Source organism: Trachypithecus francoisi, unplaced genomic scaffold, assembly GCF_009764315.1.
Source record: "Trachypithecus francoisi isolate TF-2019V2 unplaced genomic scaffold, Tfra_2.0 Lachesis_group4, whole genome shotgun sequence".
Lineage (NCBI taxonomy): Eukaryota > Metazoa > Chordata > Mammalia > Primates > Cercopithecidae > Trachypithecus > Trachypithecus francoisi.
Window position 1 is genome coordinate 62,763,286 of NW_022681469.1, and position 15,557 is coordinate 62,778,842.

General features: G+C 33.8%; 1 protein-coding gene across 1 annotated transcript in view; it reads right to left on the reverse strand.

Annotated features, from left to right (window-relative positions):
* PCLO (piccolo presynaptic cytomatrix protein) overlaps positions 1–15,557 on the reverse strand; it is a 412,169-nt gene that overhangs the window by 5,065 nt on the left and 391,547 nt on the right. The window contains exons 23-24 of the mRNA XM_033192933.1: positions 2,214–2,348; positions 1,506–1,651 (exon numbers count right to left, since the gene is read on the reverse strand). Coding sequence (XP_033048824.1) covers positions 1,506–1,651; positions 2,214–2,348 — 281 coding nt within the window. The remainder of the gene's footprint in view (positions 1–1,505; positions 1,652–2,213; positions 2,349–15,557) is intronic.

Here is a 15,557-nt window from a genome sequence, read left to right on the forward strand (position 1 = left end):
TTTTTATTTAATATTAAATTTTCTGATGATTTTACTACAGTATGTACTTCCAAACTATTTTTTGAAGTCATGTGCAGAACTTATCACAAGGGTCTCAAACTAAAGAATTTTTTATTTTTCATTTTAAAGATGAGTTGAAGGAAAGGTAGAGAGCATTCAGTGGAGCTAAGCATTAATCCTTGTAATTGTATTCCTTTTTCTCTTCAGAATTTCCTTTGGTTATATAATTTACCCTTATTCCTGGCTAAAACTTAACTTTTATGCTTCTGACTTCAAAATTTGTACTTCCAGATATGACTGTCTCTTCTGATTTCTGATTCAGGGATTTCAAATGACATTGTTTATTTTCACTTGAATCTCTGCCTTCTTCTCAAATTCATTTCAGAAAAACTTTTGATCTTTCTCTATTCCAAATCCCCTGACTACGTAATCTCTGTGAAATAATACATTTGTTGACACAGACTTCAGAGTGTCATTTTTTCTTTATTCCTTTCTAGTCTAATATCAGTTAATCTTCTCAATACATTTTTGCTTTGTAATATCTTTTATCTTGTCTCTAATTCAAACTTTTAATTTCCTGTACCATGGTCTCTTCCTACATTTTTTTCTCTTTTCTCATTCCCCCATTTCTACTTTCATTCCTTGTCTCTATATCTCCTGAAGACCTACTATGTGCAAAGCATTGTGCAGGCTGTAGGCAATGAAAATTAGGCCTTGCTCTAGAGAAACTGATAGCATAGAAGCAGTGATAGATAAGTACAGATATTGTTGTTACCAGACAGACTGGAATTGGTAGCCTAATAATAGAAGCAAAATGTTTTGTGAATACAGTATGATGAATTATACCCAGGGTCATCAGTAAGGAGAGATGAAAGATGTGGAGTATTGTGATAGATGGTGGGAGTTGGAAAAGGGAGCTTTGAAGGGCGGAAAAATATGAGCAAAGGATTGGAGGCTTAACATGACTTGAAGAGAGTCTGTTGTGACTGGAGTATTGAGTGGAAAAGTATCCAAGGAGCTGAGACTAAGTCAATCCAATTAAAACTCACTTTGGAGGACTCTGAATGATTCAAGATAATGATTCAAGATAATTGAAGACCTTTAATGTAAACTAACTAGGGTTTTAAAAGGTAACTCTGGCAGTGCTGTGATGAAATGAACTAAAGGGATAAGACACAAATTACAATTGGCCAGGTAAACAGATGAAATGATTTGAATAACAAAGATGGGGACCCAAAAAGGTTTAGTGGCAGTGAGCATGGAAATAAGAGGAATCTATGTAAAATAAACTCTGCAGACAGAGTAGAAAAGGCTTGGCAGCTGATTGGATGAGGTGAATGGGCTGTGGAATTCTAAAAGACTCCTGGGGAGATACTGCTAAAAAATAATTAGCTTCTCAAATGTCATATAGTGTATGATCAGTATACAAATATTGAATAATGGAATAAAAATAAATACAACATGAATGAGACGTTTTACATATCAACTACATAATACAGAGTTACCTGAAGAGAATGTCCTGCAGGACTTAGACTGAATCGAAAAGTTTCATTGAATGAAGGCTCTCGATCATGTCTGCATACTCTTGTTTTTTTCTTGATCACCTTTTTTTGGGTAGAAATATTCATCACATATATTTTCACATATAAATCTGAAAATAAGAATTCAGCCTATTAAATTCCATCAATCATATAAATTTCTATTGAAAGAATTATAACTGTATACTGAGAGTTCTTCCTACATTTTGTACAAAGCCAGCATTGTAAACAATTTGTTTCAGACAACATAAAATGATTAAAAGATACGCCTATTTATTTATTTTTTTTGAGACAGGGTCTTACTCTGTCACCAGTCTGGAATGCAGTGGCCAGATAGCTCACTTAACCTCAAACTACTGGGCTTAAGTGATCTTTTGGCTTTAGCCTTTTACATAGTGGGGACTACAGGCAGGAGCGACCACATCTAGCTGATATATCTATTTTCTTAGCAATTTAAATTTGTCCTTCTGTTGTCTAATGAATATAACACTCTAATGTATATGTTAAAATATCTAGCTAAAAACTGAAAGAAAACAACCTGTTACATATGTTAATCAGTTCTTTTTTCTGACCTATTTGGTGTATAGTTCAAATTTAATTAACATTTTCCAGAATATATAAGACACATCCCTAAAAAATTCTAGATATACTGATGACTATAATAAAATTAGATACCTGGTAGATGATCAGGAGACTTAAATTTGTATGTAATATTTCTGCATTGGAGAATTTCAACTATTAGTTGTTCACCATCTGTCTTCATTTCCTTCTTCAATGCAATCTTGATTTCTCCCATTACCTGAGTTTTAGCTGGGAGAATTTAATAAAAATGTAAAGAAGTATGTAATGCCATATATGAAATGTTTAGTTCAATAATTCATTCATACATTCATTTACTGTTTATCAAGTGCTAAATACCTTATGACATCCTAAGTGCTAAATATCTTATGACTGTATTTTATTCATCTGTGTACTTATTCACAGATGAATAAATTTATTCACAGATGAATAAAATACACAAAATTTATCACAGATTCATTTATTTAGATATGAATAAGATACAATCCCATGCCCTTAAAGCCCTTAAAGAGTGAACAATCTTATGGGCAGACTGATAAATATACAGATGCTTACACCAAAGTATGTTAAATATAATGATAGCTTAGTAACAAGGGAGGTATGGAGAAATGCATGTAGATCAATTTTACTCAACTGTAGACTTTTAGGACAAAAGAAGTAATAGATATCACTGTACCAATTTGCAAAGATGTGACTCTATCAAGAGATATGACTCTATATCAATTCATGTATTAATTCACTTATTCATTCTCCAACAAATATTTTATTTCCCATCCTACTCTGTGCTAAGCACCCTGCTAGGAAGAGCGAATATAATGATAAGCCAAAACATGGGTGCTTATTGGTTTCATGGTTTTTCTATCTATTGGGAAGAAAACCATTAATCAAATATTTCCATCAATAAATATGTAACTATAAAAAGAGGAAAGGTTCCGAAGTACAGAAGCATGGTTTCAACGGAGGCTAAAACAAAGGAGCAGATGTCTAGGGAGGTGCTGCCTAAGCTGAAACCAGAAGGATGAGAGTTAATTAGGTGAGACGGATTAGGAAGGACATTCCAGAGAGAAGGAACAGTGTGTTCGCAAAAGGAAACATAACATGAGAAATAAATGCCTATGAGATTGTAACATATTGTAAATTGAAGCCATGTTAAGAATTTGGTTTTTCCCTTTAGATCTATAGGAATCTATTGAAGGTCTTTAAACATGGCTGTAGATAATTTATTCTCAAACATCTCAGGAATTCTTTACACTCAAAGAAATTGAGGGTCTTCAAAGAATATGTGTTTATGTGGATAACTACCAATATTAGAAATATAAAATTTCTAATTTTTAATTAAAATTCCAAAGTAGATATTTAAAAATATTTATTAATCACATTAAATGACAATAACTGCTTTAATGAAAATGTTTTAATGAACATAATCATATTTTCCAAAACAAAAAAATAATAGAGGTACTGTTTTATATTTTTACAATTTCATTAGTGCATGGCTTAATAGAGGACAGCTGCATTCTCTTTCTTTCTCTCTCTTTCCTTTCTTTCTTTCTCCTTCCTTCCTTCTGTAGAGATAGTCTTGCTATGTTGCCTAGGCTGGCCTCACATGGCCTTAAGCAATCCTCCTGCTTGGCCTTCCAAAGCACTGGGATTACAGGCATGAGCCACACTGCACCTCGCCTCTTTCTTTCCTTTTAGAGATAGGTTCTCACTCTGTCTCTCAGGCTGAAGTGCAGTGGCCCGATCATGGCTCACTGCAGCCTCAGACTTCTTAAGTCAACCATTACATTTTGGTATGTGTCATAAGTGCTTTAAGAATTTTTCCTCTTTAATCACATGAATATTAGAAAGAAATGCACTGAAGGATTTAGATTTTTAAACAGTTGAACTGATTCATCGAGGATACCCTTAAGTGAAACTGGCGTATTTTTCCCTGTAAGAACATGTTGGTAAATAAATAAAGTGTCTATCTACTAGCACAGTTTCTTGCCTTTGCCTTAATTGGAAATACGTTCCTAGCACTTTCATGCACTATTACTTTGCACTACCAATATAAATGTCAACCAAGTGAAAAAGGTAAATAATTTCAGTGTATTTTGAAAATAATTGTGACTTTATGAACTTAAAAAGTCTTGGGGAACAATGGAGGTCTGTGAACCACATTTTGAGAACCACTGTTATAGAGTATAGTTGAGTAATTTTTGAAAGAAATGAAATAACAAAACACTGTGAATAAAGTTGTAAAAATATTAGACTAGGCCGGGCGCGGTGGCTCAAGCCTGTAATCCCAGCACTTTGGGAGGCCGAGACGGGCGGATCACGAGGTCAGGAGATCGAGACCATCCTGGCTAACACGGTGAAACCCCGTCTCTACTAAAAATACAAAAACTAGCCGGGCGAGGTGGCGGGCGCCTGTAGTCCCAGCTACTCGGGAGGCTGAGGCAGGAGAATGGCGTAAACCCGGGAGGCGGAGCTTGCAGTGAGCTGAGATCCGGCCACTGCGCTCCAGCCTGGGCGACAGAGCGAGACTCCGTCTCAAAAAAAAAAAAAAAAAAGTAGACTATAGTTATTTGATCATTTTGATTTAATTTTGTAACATTGTGGGAATATAATTGATAGATATATTCTTTTCTAGATTAAGCAACTGTTTGATTAAATTAACTTAAATTTTGTAAGTCCAGATATACCCTTACATGTGGAAAAATATCTATAACATATCTCTCCTCACTCTCTTCCTTTGTCAAAGAACTAATACTGTAGCCCAAAAATTGACAAAATTCTCTTCTATGTGTTTTATAAACTAAAATACAAATCTTCTAGATGGAATTAAATAGTAATTCATGAGCCAATGATTACAGATAGTTAGTCCACAGTAGAGAGAGGTTTACTTTCAAGAAACTCTAAGTCAAAGATTTTATATCCAGCTAAACTGTCTTTCAAGTATCAAACCTATAATTTTCAGCATGAAAGAACTCAGGGAATACTTCATAAAGTTTGACTCTCTGAGAAGTACATAAGATGCATTTTATCAAATCCAAGAGACAACTAGAGAAACTTCAGCAAAAGGACTGACGGTAATTATTCAATATAATTAATTATAGAATGAAGATTGAGCAGTACATAGGTTGGTGGAAGAATAGTATGGAAATGTTATATTTCTGACAGTATAAAGTATGAAACTAAAAATTAATGAATAAAGAAGGGAGAGAGAAACAGGAAAGCAGAATGGGATTAATGATTTTTGTATAGGTAATAGGTAACAAAGGATGCCATTTAAAACTAACAAACCAGGTAGTCAATGGTCATGTAAGAGAAACAGGAGTTAGACATTATAAAAACTATAAATAAAAGGAAAACCTTTAGAACAATGATACAAAAATTTCTTAATTCCAAAAGAAAATTTAAAAACTCAGAGGTCAAGTGGATAAATATCATAAATATGACATAATATATGCAATGATTATAAAATAAAACTCAGAGTTGAGATCAAACATATCTATTATATCACCAAACATGAGTAAGTTTTAGCTAGCCTATTTTAAAATTTTTTTCAGATTGGCTTATAAAGCAAAGCCTAGTTCTATACTACGTACAAGAAATACAACTAGTTTTGTTCCAAATAGTGAAAAATACAGATATTGGCAAGTATGTCAGGCATACAGAATCAATAAGAGTGCAGAGGCTGAGATCTTATTATCAGGTAAAACAGAATTCAGGCCAAAATGCAGCAAACAAGACAAAGACACTGTATGAAACTAGAAATTCATAAATCATAATGAAGACACAACATTTATCAATATCCATGTACCACTTATGTAAAGTTGAAACTACAAAGTAAGATGTAAGGATGTAGAGGATTTAAGGAGGAGTAAAGATGATAATAATGCAATGTTAACATTATAAGACAAGGCAAGTGAACTAAAAAACTAGATAAAATATTGAGACATTATAATCAATAAAGTAGATCTCATGGATATATATCAAACACTATACCCTGATAATAACGAATATACCTTTTCTCAGTCATCTATGGAACATATTCAAAAATTGATCATATATTGAGTTACAAAGAAGACAGTGAGTTCTATAAAATGAAGCTATTATCAACATTATGTGATAATACTCTCAATGGCTTTCAACTAACCAACTTTTGGGTGAATGGAAAAATACTATGAAAAATAATGATAATAAAACACTATATATCAGAATCTGTAAGAGTTAAAGAAATGATCACATGAAAATAAATAGCTTTAAACTCCTATATCATTTCAAGTAATGATTAGGAAATACACATATTCTTCTATCTGCTATCAATAAAAAATAAAAAATACAATTGGTTTAAATTCCAACTCAAAATCTAGAAAGGAACAATAAAGTAAAACAAAAATACAAGAAAGGAAATAATAAAGATGTCCACTAAAATTAATAAAGTAGAGAACAGAAAAAAAGATAAGAAATAAAAATTCTGATACTTTGAAAAAACCCATCAACAAAATAGAAAACTTAATAGTGAATTTAGTCAGCATCACGTGGCTTCTTAACATTCCTATTTAGAAATGACATGTGCTTTCTTAACTGCAACACTACTATCCTCTCAATGATTTGTTATAAAATGTCTGGTGTCATGAACATACCCTAATACTAATTGACTCACATTTTGTTTATACATTCTTGACAGATGGGAAACTAGAAATCTCACCTTACGTGTTTCTTTGAATTTGCCAGGACAAATTCAGTTCTGGTTCCTTAACCATTTTAAATAATCATAAACAAGCCCGTTAAAATCTCTCTTTTTTAAAAGGACCTTCACAGGAAAGTAAAGAATCTCTAAAATAAAAATGAGAAAATGAGAGATCTTAAGATCTCCCTTCTTCAATATCTAGAGAATTTGAGGGGGGCGGGTAAGCAGAAAAAAAAGTAAAATGTACGAGAGTGTTAATCAGTACCAACAAAGCAAGGAATAGGCTATAGTCTCTGAACAGAAAATCCAAAGGAGTGATGTCTAGGAATGAAAAGGCAGTTTCTCGTAAGGTACAAGTTAGCAGCATTCTTGAGTACAACAATATCACAGAATCTTGTCAGGCAACGAGAAATGAATTGACACAGCCCTAAGAATTATTACTAAATCCCCTATCATAGGGAAGTAGATGAACAATGAGAGTAGCCAGCCCTAGAAAAAGATCAAAATAGGCCGGGCGCGGTGGCTCACGCCTGTAATCCCAGCCCTTTGGGAGACCGAGGCGGGCTGATCACGAGGTCAGGAGATCCAGACCATCCTGGGTAACACAGTGAGACCCTGTCTCTACTAAAAATACAAAAAATTAGCCGGGCGAGGTGGTGGACACCTGTACTCCCAGCTACTCAGGAGGCTGAGGCAGGAGAATGGCGTGAACCCGGGAGGCGAAGCTTGCAGTGAGCCGAGATCACGCCACTGCACTCCTGCCTGGGCGACAGAGCGAGACTCCATCTTAAAATAAATAAATAAACAAATAAATAAATAAATAAATCAAAATAAACCTTTGAGAGTGTCAGCCTTGGCTTATCACTATGAAGATGCAAGAGTTTCAGTAGAATCAGGAAAAACAGCCATGCCTCCCCATTACTGGAGCTCCAAGATGAAGTAGGAGACATATGTAAAGCTTAGTATGTCTTTTCATAGGAATAACATGCACCTCAACTTGATTGAGTGAACACTGACAGAAAACATTTAATCAAATGGTAAAAGAGGGAGCAAAAAATCTGGTTAAATAAGGTGGCAAATCTGTCTATAAGGCAACTCTCACTCTTTCCTTTAAAGCCATAGAAAAGTAGATAGCTACTCCTCATTCTCTCAAACCATACCTGGGAGGGAAGGAAAAAGAAGATTCTAACATGGAAGGGAGGGAGTCAAGGAAAATTCTCTCTTGTTATTTGGAGTCAATAGTAGTTGTGAATAGAATTGATCACACTAATGATCATGATGAAATAGAATAGCAAGACAAATTTTATCTGGGAGAAATTCACTTTTATAGGTCATAGTCTTCTGTTACAGACCTAAAATCTCAACACATCGCATATGTGAAATTTGTTGTTTTTCACCTTCTCACTTGGGGAGAAAAGTGGAATTAAAAACTTGCTAACTGAAGTTCTCAAGTCATCACATTTCTTGTTTCTTTCTTGGAACGCTTAACTTCACAGGCCTCACAGTGTGATTCTTGTGAAATTTTTTTTATAAGTTTCTCTCTGTTCAAAGATTGAACCAACTTGTTCTTTGCTACTAAAGGAAAAAAGGACCTGCTTACTGAGGTTGTCTCAAAGCAGGTGGTTGCATTAATCGTGGGTCCATTGCTATCTCTTATATCTGACATTTTATAGGTGTGTTATGTTTTTGTCTTTTGAAGCAAATACATAGATGGAGGCAAAATCCTCCATGTTTGCAGGTTGGGCGGCAGCTCCAGATCTGCTTGAGCCTTTGAACAAAACAAGCAAACAAACAAACAAACAAAATCCCCCCCACACACAGAGGACATGTGATGACGTTTTATAATATGGTTTGGATAAAGAGTGAAATGGCATTAGAAAATGCTTTGACCAGCCTTCTGGTCGCCTGGTGTCCTGAAACTTATGCTTCTTTGGTTGTATTAAAAGAATAAAAATTAATTCTACTCTAGAGAAGGTGTTTATCCTATAATGTGGCACAAATCTACAACTTAAGAACAGAGAGAAGGAGAAGAGGAAGGGATGGAGGATGTAGAAGTCATGGTTAAAAAGTCATGCTTAAAAATGAGATGACAATATATGAGATGAAAATGGAGATGCCCGATCTAAGGACACTAATAATCACATTTTAAAACTATTAATGAAGTACAAACATCATGGAACAAAATAAGATAAGATAGAAATTAAGATTATTGACATAGAGGAAAGAAAGAAGATAATATAGAGAACATAGAGAATAAAGGTAGAGAACAAAGATTGAGGTATAGAGAAGAAAACAATCATACGGTTAATGGTTTCTCAGAAAAAGTAAGTTCAACAGAATAGAAAATAATATCTATTTAAAAATATCAAATTATTTCTCCAAAATAACAGAAGAATAAATCTGTGAACCAAAACAGCATCCTATATTCCCAGATATATTGATGAGTTGATACACTGATATATCCCATTTAATATTATACTTCAAGAATATAGGAATCATTCTTAAAAGGATTCAGGAGAAAAAGAAATAAGCTCTCTGAAAGATATATTGATGTATAAAAGAAAGTCATTCTGAAATATATAAGACTATGGCAGAGGATACAGCAATGACTGAGTGAAAGAAAGAAGGAAAGAAAGGAAAAAAGGAGGGAGGAGGGAAGGGAGAAAGAGACAGAGAGGGAGGAAGGACTTGAAGATGAAATCCAGACAATTAATAAAATAATGAAAAAAGAAAGTGGAAGAGAACTAACTTACTCACATTTTAAAACAGGGAATCAATTGATAAAATTTAAAATTAAAATATAGTATTAGGCTGGGCACGGTGGCTCACACCTGTAATCCCAGCACTTTGGGAGGCACAAGTGGATGGATCATTTGAGGACAGGAGTTCGAGACCAGCCTGGCCAACATAGCAAAAACCTGTCTTTACTAAAAATACAAAAATTAGCCAGGCACGGTGGCGCGAGCCTATAATCCCAGCTCCTCGGGAAGCTGAGTCACGAGAATCGCTTGAACCTGGGAGGCAGAGGTTTTAGTGAGCCAGGATCATGCCACTGCACTCAGGCCAGGGTGACAGAGTAAGACTCTGTCTCCAAAAAAAAAAAAAAAAAAAGTATTAAAATGTATAATTATTCAACCTCAATATTTTAAATTTTGTCTCTTAAACTTAGTGAAAATTTTAAGTAAAGTAATATGGCTAAAATAATTATTGAAATTAACTCATTCATTTGTTCTTTCCTTAAAATATTTTATAAATTTAAAATATTTTTTGATGAACATGAATAATTTAATTCTACACTAACAAATTTGATTACTGCTTTCTCTTTAGCTAAAGTGTTTCTACTAATGTAATTGTCAATTGGCTTATTTTTATCTTCCAGAGCATTTCTTAAATCACTTTCTGGTGCTTTATTCTCAATATATACAATGGCCTTCTCACTTTTGAATTTTCTCAGATAGAAAGTTTCTATATATTTTATCTTTGAAAAATATGTGTATGTGGTCTCTATATGCATACATTTGTACACATACCTCTCTCTCTAGCTATCTAATTTGTATTTATAGAGAAATATATTTTAGGATAATATTACGATGAACAGAATACAATCTCATCATTTCATAAAAAGACATAGGTTGGTATAATTTCTATTTTACACATGAGTAAAAAGTGATTTGGGTATTTTAAGTAACTTGCCAAGTTGTTAAATGGCCCAGGCTGAATTTTAATCTAGGTCTTCTGATTTTAAGTCTAAGGCTCCATTCTCTCATGGCCACCTTAGATTTTCCGTGAATAAGATTGTGAAAACACTGACTTCATGGGAATATTCTCTTTAAAACATTTTTTAACACAGTATCAGAATAAAAGAGTTTATAGAGGCTATTTTGCTCTTTGATTTTAGCCACATACTGGACTTTAGAAAGAGGAGATGGCATAGTAAGCAACTCTTTAAATTGTTTAAACAACGGAAGATGTCTTCCAGAATTTATTTTCTACATAGGCACATTAGGTCAATTATGAAAATTGTTTAGATTAAACAATAAACACAGCAATACTATTTTTGAAATATTCATCATTATGTGAAATTGCTAAAACATGAAAAGTGAATATTAATTGAGAAGATATTTCTTTTTTGTTACATTATTGGTATCTGTAACACTTAACTGGGCATAGTATAAAGTGAGTTTACTGTCTCTCAGAATTCCAAGAATTCTATTGCAACCTCTGCAGCTTTTACCAGTGCAAGACCGTTTTAGGCAAAAGTCTCTCTAGAGGCAAGTTTTAAGTACCTGGAAATGAATACAATGTGGAAGAGAAAAGGACAGAATGGTGCCTTGTAAAAGAAAAGTCTGTGTAAGAAAAAAAGCAAAGAGTGAATAAAATTCTCATCCCATTACACTGCATTTGTGAATTTTCACTAATAAATACCACACAGCAATGAGATAGGTCACTGGTGTTAGCTAATGAAATCTGAATTGATGTCTGATAAGATAGATATTTAGCTGTGACAGAATATCACCTCATAATTTGTTACTTAGCTCCCATCACTTATTCCAAATCTATAAAGAGTCTAATGAAGAATTAAGATGGGTTTTAAAAACCAGGAATTCTGACTTCTAGCCCTGTGAGATGGCAGGCAAGTCATTAAATCTTCTGCTCTAAATAATTGTGTTGATTTACTTAGTTTTCAAACCCAGTCATTATGGAAAGTCTTATTAATGCCCAAATACCTGTTAATAGCCAAAGTAGTGATGTATATTCTCTCACGTACAATTTGATTTTCCTTCCTTTTATGGTTTCTATTGTACCAGTTTCAAGCCCAGGTAATCAAAGTGATGATCAAATGCCAAAATTACAAAGGTAAACTGTTAGAACAAACCCTGAAATGATAATTACTCAATGAGCATTAATTCTTTTTATTTCTCCATATTCCCTTATTCTTTTTTAGAAAATTAGATTTTCAGTTGACAAATAATAATTCTAGATATTCATGGAGTACAATGTGATGTTTGATATGTGTTTGCCATCTGGAATGTTTAAATCATGCTAAGAAATAAACCCATCATCTCACACAATTGTCTTTTTTCTTACAAAATTTTTGATGCAATGGAAGACCATTAGAAACACTTGACAATTTATGCCTAGAAAACATTAGGTTAATTGCTCAGTTCATTCAGAGTAAATAAAAAACCAACAAGATCTTATATTCAAATATTCGGTAGATTTTAATAGAAATTTCGAAGAAAAAAAAAAAGAAGGGCATTTTTCACTTTGCTGAATCTATTAGAGAAAGCTCTCTATAATTTGTCCTATTCACTAGTCTTTCTGTATAATTTCCAATGAGGTGTATTAACATTACCCTGGGGTCTATAATAATTTTACGTAATATGCTGAAATTGTATCTCTCCTCTAAAAGGTCAAAGGCCTTCTGACTCTGGTATTCAAGAATTATCTACAATTAGTGCTTTTCTTTTCTGTATACCATATCCTCGAGTAGCAAAGCAAGCTACTCGATTAAAAAAAAAAAATTCTGATAATCTTATTTGCACTGGATTTTATCTTCTGGTGTATCATTGTTTTACAAAGGCTGTATTAAAGCTGCTGATATGTTTTAAATTTAATTCCCAGAAATATGTTTTCTGGACAAAGTTTCTTACCTCTACAGAACAGTTTATGTGTAGGACAACATAGAAGGAATGAAGAACTATATTTTTTTAAAGGTTTATCCCAGTTACTGTGTGTTTGAAAGAGGGAAGCAGAATGTAGGTAATTTATTTTATTCTATAGTATGTTAGATTTTATTGTAAAATAAACATACCTTGATCTTAAGATCTTGTAAGTTCGGCTTAGATAAATTAACCTGCTTATGCAATGAAATTTGTATGAAAATGGAGCCACTAACTAGCTCCCTTATTCAGATCCCTTTTTTTCTATGTATCTAACAGATGACTGTAAATGTTTGAGTCCAGTTTTTACTAGCACATACTATGATTGAAGAGTTATAAAGAGAATTCCTAAGACAGAATTTATTAAGTTCTTTAGGTTCAAATATAGATTATTTATTTAGAGTGCAACTCACTGGATTTGGTTTTCAAGTTAAAAAGAATTTTCACCCTTCAAATTTTTCAAAAAATGTAATTTTCCACTCTCTCATAGTATAAACTCCTCTGTAATCAAGTGGCTATTACACTATTGTCAATGACAAATACCAATTGAATCACTTGAAGAATAACATGTAAAATTCTGCCATTTTATCTTGTTTTTTTAATCAACCATTTTAAATACAGTATATATTACTACCCTCACTTTAAAAAAAGGAGACTGACTAAGTGACAAAGGTCGCACAACTGGATTAAATGTTTCCATCGAGATAGCGCAGGATTATTGGCAAAATTGTGGTGATCTATTTATTATGTGATAATAATTTTGGACCAAATTCATCTTTGTACTCCTAGGTATGTAGATGTTGGGGAGACAGGACTGGCAATTTATGGGGAGATTAGCATTAGTATGTGTATAAAGTGGGGAATTGGGGACCCAGGATTTGTGGGGAGTGTATTCTGGAAAGTTGAGGTACAATCAGGACAGGGAATAAATGCTTACCCATTTCCTTTCCAAAACATTAGTTTATGAAAGCATACTTCCTTTTTTGTTTGTTTGTTTTATGTAGGGAGTTACAATTGACTCAAATGGTAACAATAATATATTTCATTCATTGAACAACGCTTGCTCATCAGATGTTTTATATATTCCATCTACAGCCTTTAAAGGACTGTCCCTTATTTATCTTTGCCTTTTTGGCCCATAGAAAAGTCAACTAGTCTATATTAGATGTTTAATAAACAAATTTGTGTTATTTCTCTAATCTTCCCAGCAATCCTACAAGGTAGATATCATTTCCACCTCTTTTGGAAGAAAGTAATTTATCAGCTCTAAATCAAACACCCATGCTTGTCCTACACTGCTAAGCTGAGGCCATTGATGAGAGATATTTCGGATATATTTTTTCAAATCTATGGTTTTACCCAAAATAAATGATTGTCAACCTATTAATTTCATTTTTATTTATATGTATATCAGAGCCTGTATTATTCAAAGCTATGGGATGGCCTCCTAGCATATTCTCATGTTTTAGGGCTAACTGAGGGCTGAGGGAAGAGGCATTTTAAAAGTGTTTTCATTATTTTTTTTTTCCCCAAGGAAGAATTCTGGAAGCTTTCATTAATACCTTTATTTGAAATAACCCAGATTCAAGGAGATATTTTATACAATAAGGCAGGCATTCTGGCCTAATAAGATTTAAAAGTTCTGTGAAAGTAGGACAAGCCTGCACGTTCTCTCTCTATTCTGTTACATAAAGAAATCCTTTCTCTCTGAGATAAAGCCAGAAAGAACACAATTTTAAGCAGAATAAAAAAGCTTTTTCTGATTGATCTCCTTCAGTGTTTATTTTTTTTTGGCATTTTTGTCCTTTTGGTATGTGCTTCTTAGCATTTATTTTACTGTGTCTGAAAATAACCAGATCTCTTTCAATTTTTTTTTAATAAGGGAATGTCTCTTATTATTTTATGGGAGACAACAACAACAAAAATGTTTCACTATTACAGAGGAAGACCTGAAATTTTAAATGGACATTACTTTTAAAACATCTAGAGTTTTAAAATAATTTCTAAAAGCCGCAAGACAACAAAGCCCAGGAATGAGGTAGTAGAGCTGGTATCATAGACCAACATGCTTGCAAAGTCTCCTTCCAGACAGTAGTCAAGGTTAACAAAACAAAGTAGTTTCCTGAGTTCCAAAGGCCTTGGCTAGAACTCCCAAGCATTTATATTGACTTTTGATCCAAAAGCGGAGTACCCACCCAGGAAAAGTAGTGGGTCTATATATCTTCTTTAAACTCAGAATAACATTAGCATCATCATATAATACATTTAGAAAATAAAACCAGAAAAAAGTGTAATGTTGGAAAAACTAAGAGCTCCTGTGAGGAAAAATACTCTGTGTCTGTAAGAGGGAAGCTACCAATAGCTGTAGAACAACCTCCAGCTTCTCCCAGGAGTGGATAGTGGTGACCCTGCAGTCAGAAAACCTCTGAGTGAACCTGTGAAGACCTCCTGAATGAACGTAAATAGTGGTGGCAGTCACACGTTTCCACTGGTCCACTAGGTTACTTGCATCATTTCTCCTTCTTTGTCCTTAAATTAATTTTATCACTCTTAAAATGCAATAAATGTGATCCTCCTTGCAGTTTTAACTGACTGGTTTTATGCTTTCTTTAGATGCAACATACAGGAATATTTTACTGTTCCATTCTATAAAACCCTTTCTCAACCCTATTTTTCCTTAACTGTCATCCTAGATAAAAGAGCAAACTCTAATTCTACCCCAATTATTTGTTCTTAATCCACTTGTGCTATTCTTTTTTCTCTCTCTCTCTCTTCAGTTCCCGTCTTCATTAGTCTCTTGCCTTCTTTTGTCCCAAAAGGAAGAACACTATGAACTTCACCTGGGTTTCCTTACCTTCTGACTTCCAGGGTTTCAGTAATAATTACCAGCAAGAAATCTGAGGGTAAGAGGAGAGAGCCCAGGGTACCTATATCCTTCTCTCATCCAATCCTGTCTGTTGTGGCATTGTTTTGCAGAGGCTATGTCTTCCTACAAGGCTGTAGCTCTTATCCAGGATCCCCTCCAACATGGACAATAGCTCTTGCTGGATTCTGGCAACAGCCTGCCTCCTCATGATTCATTAGACCAAAGGGTAGTAA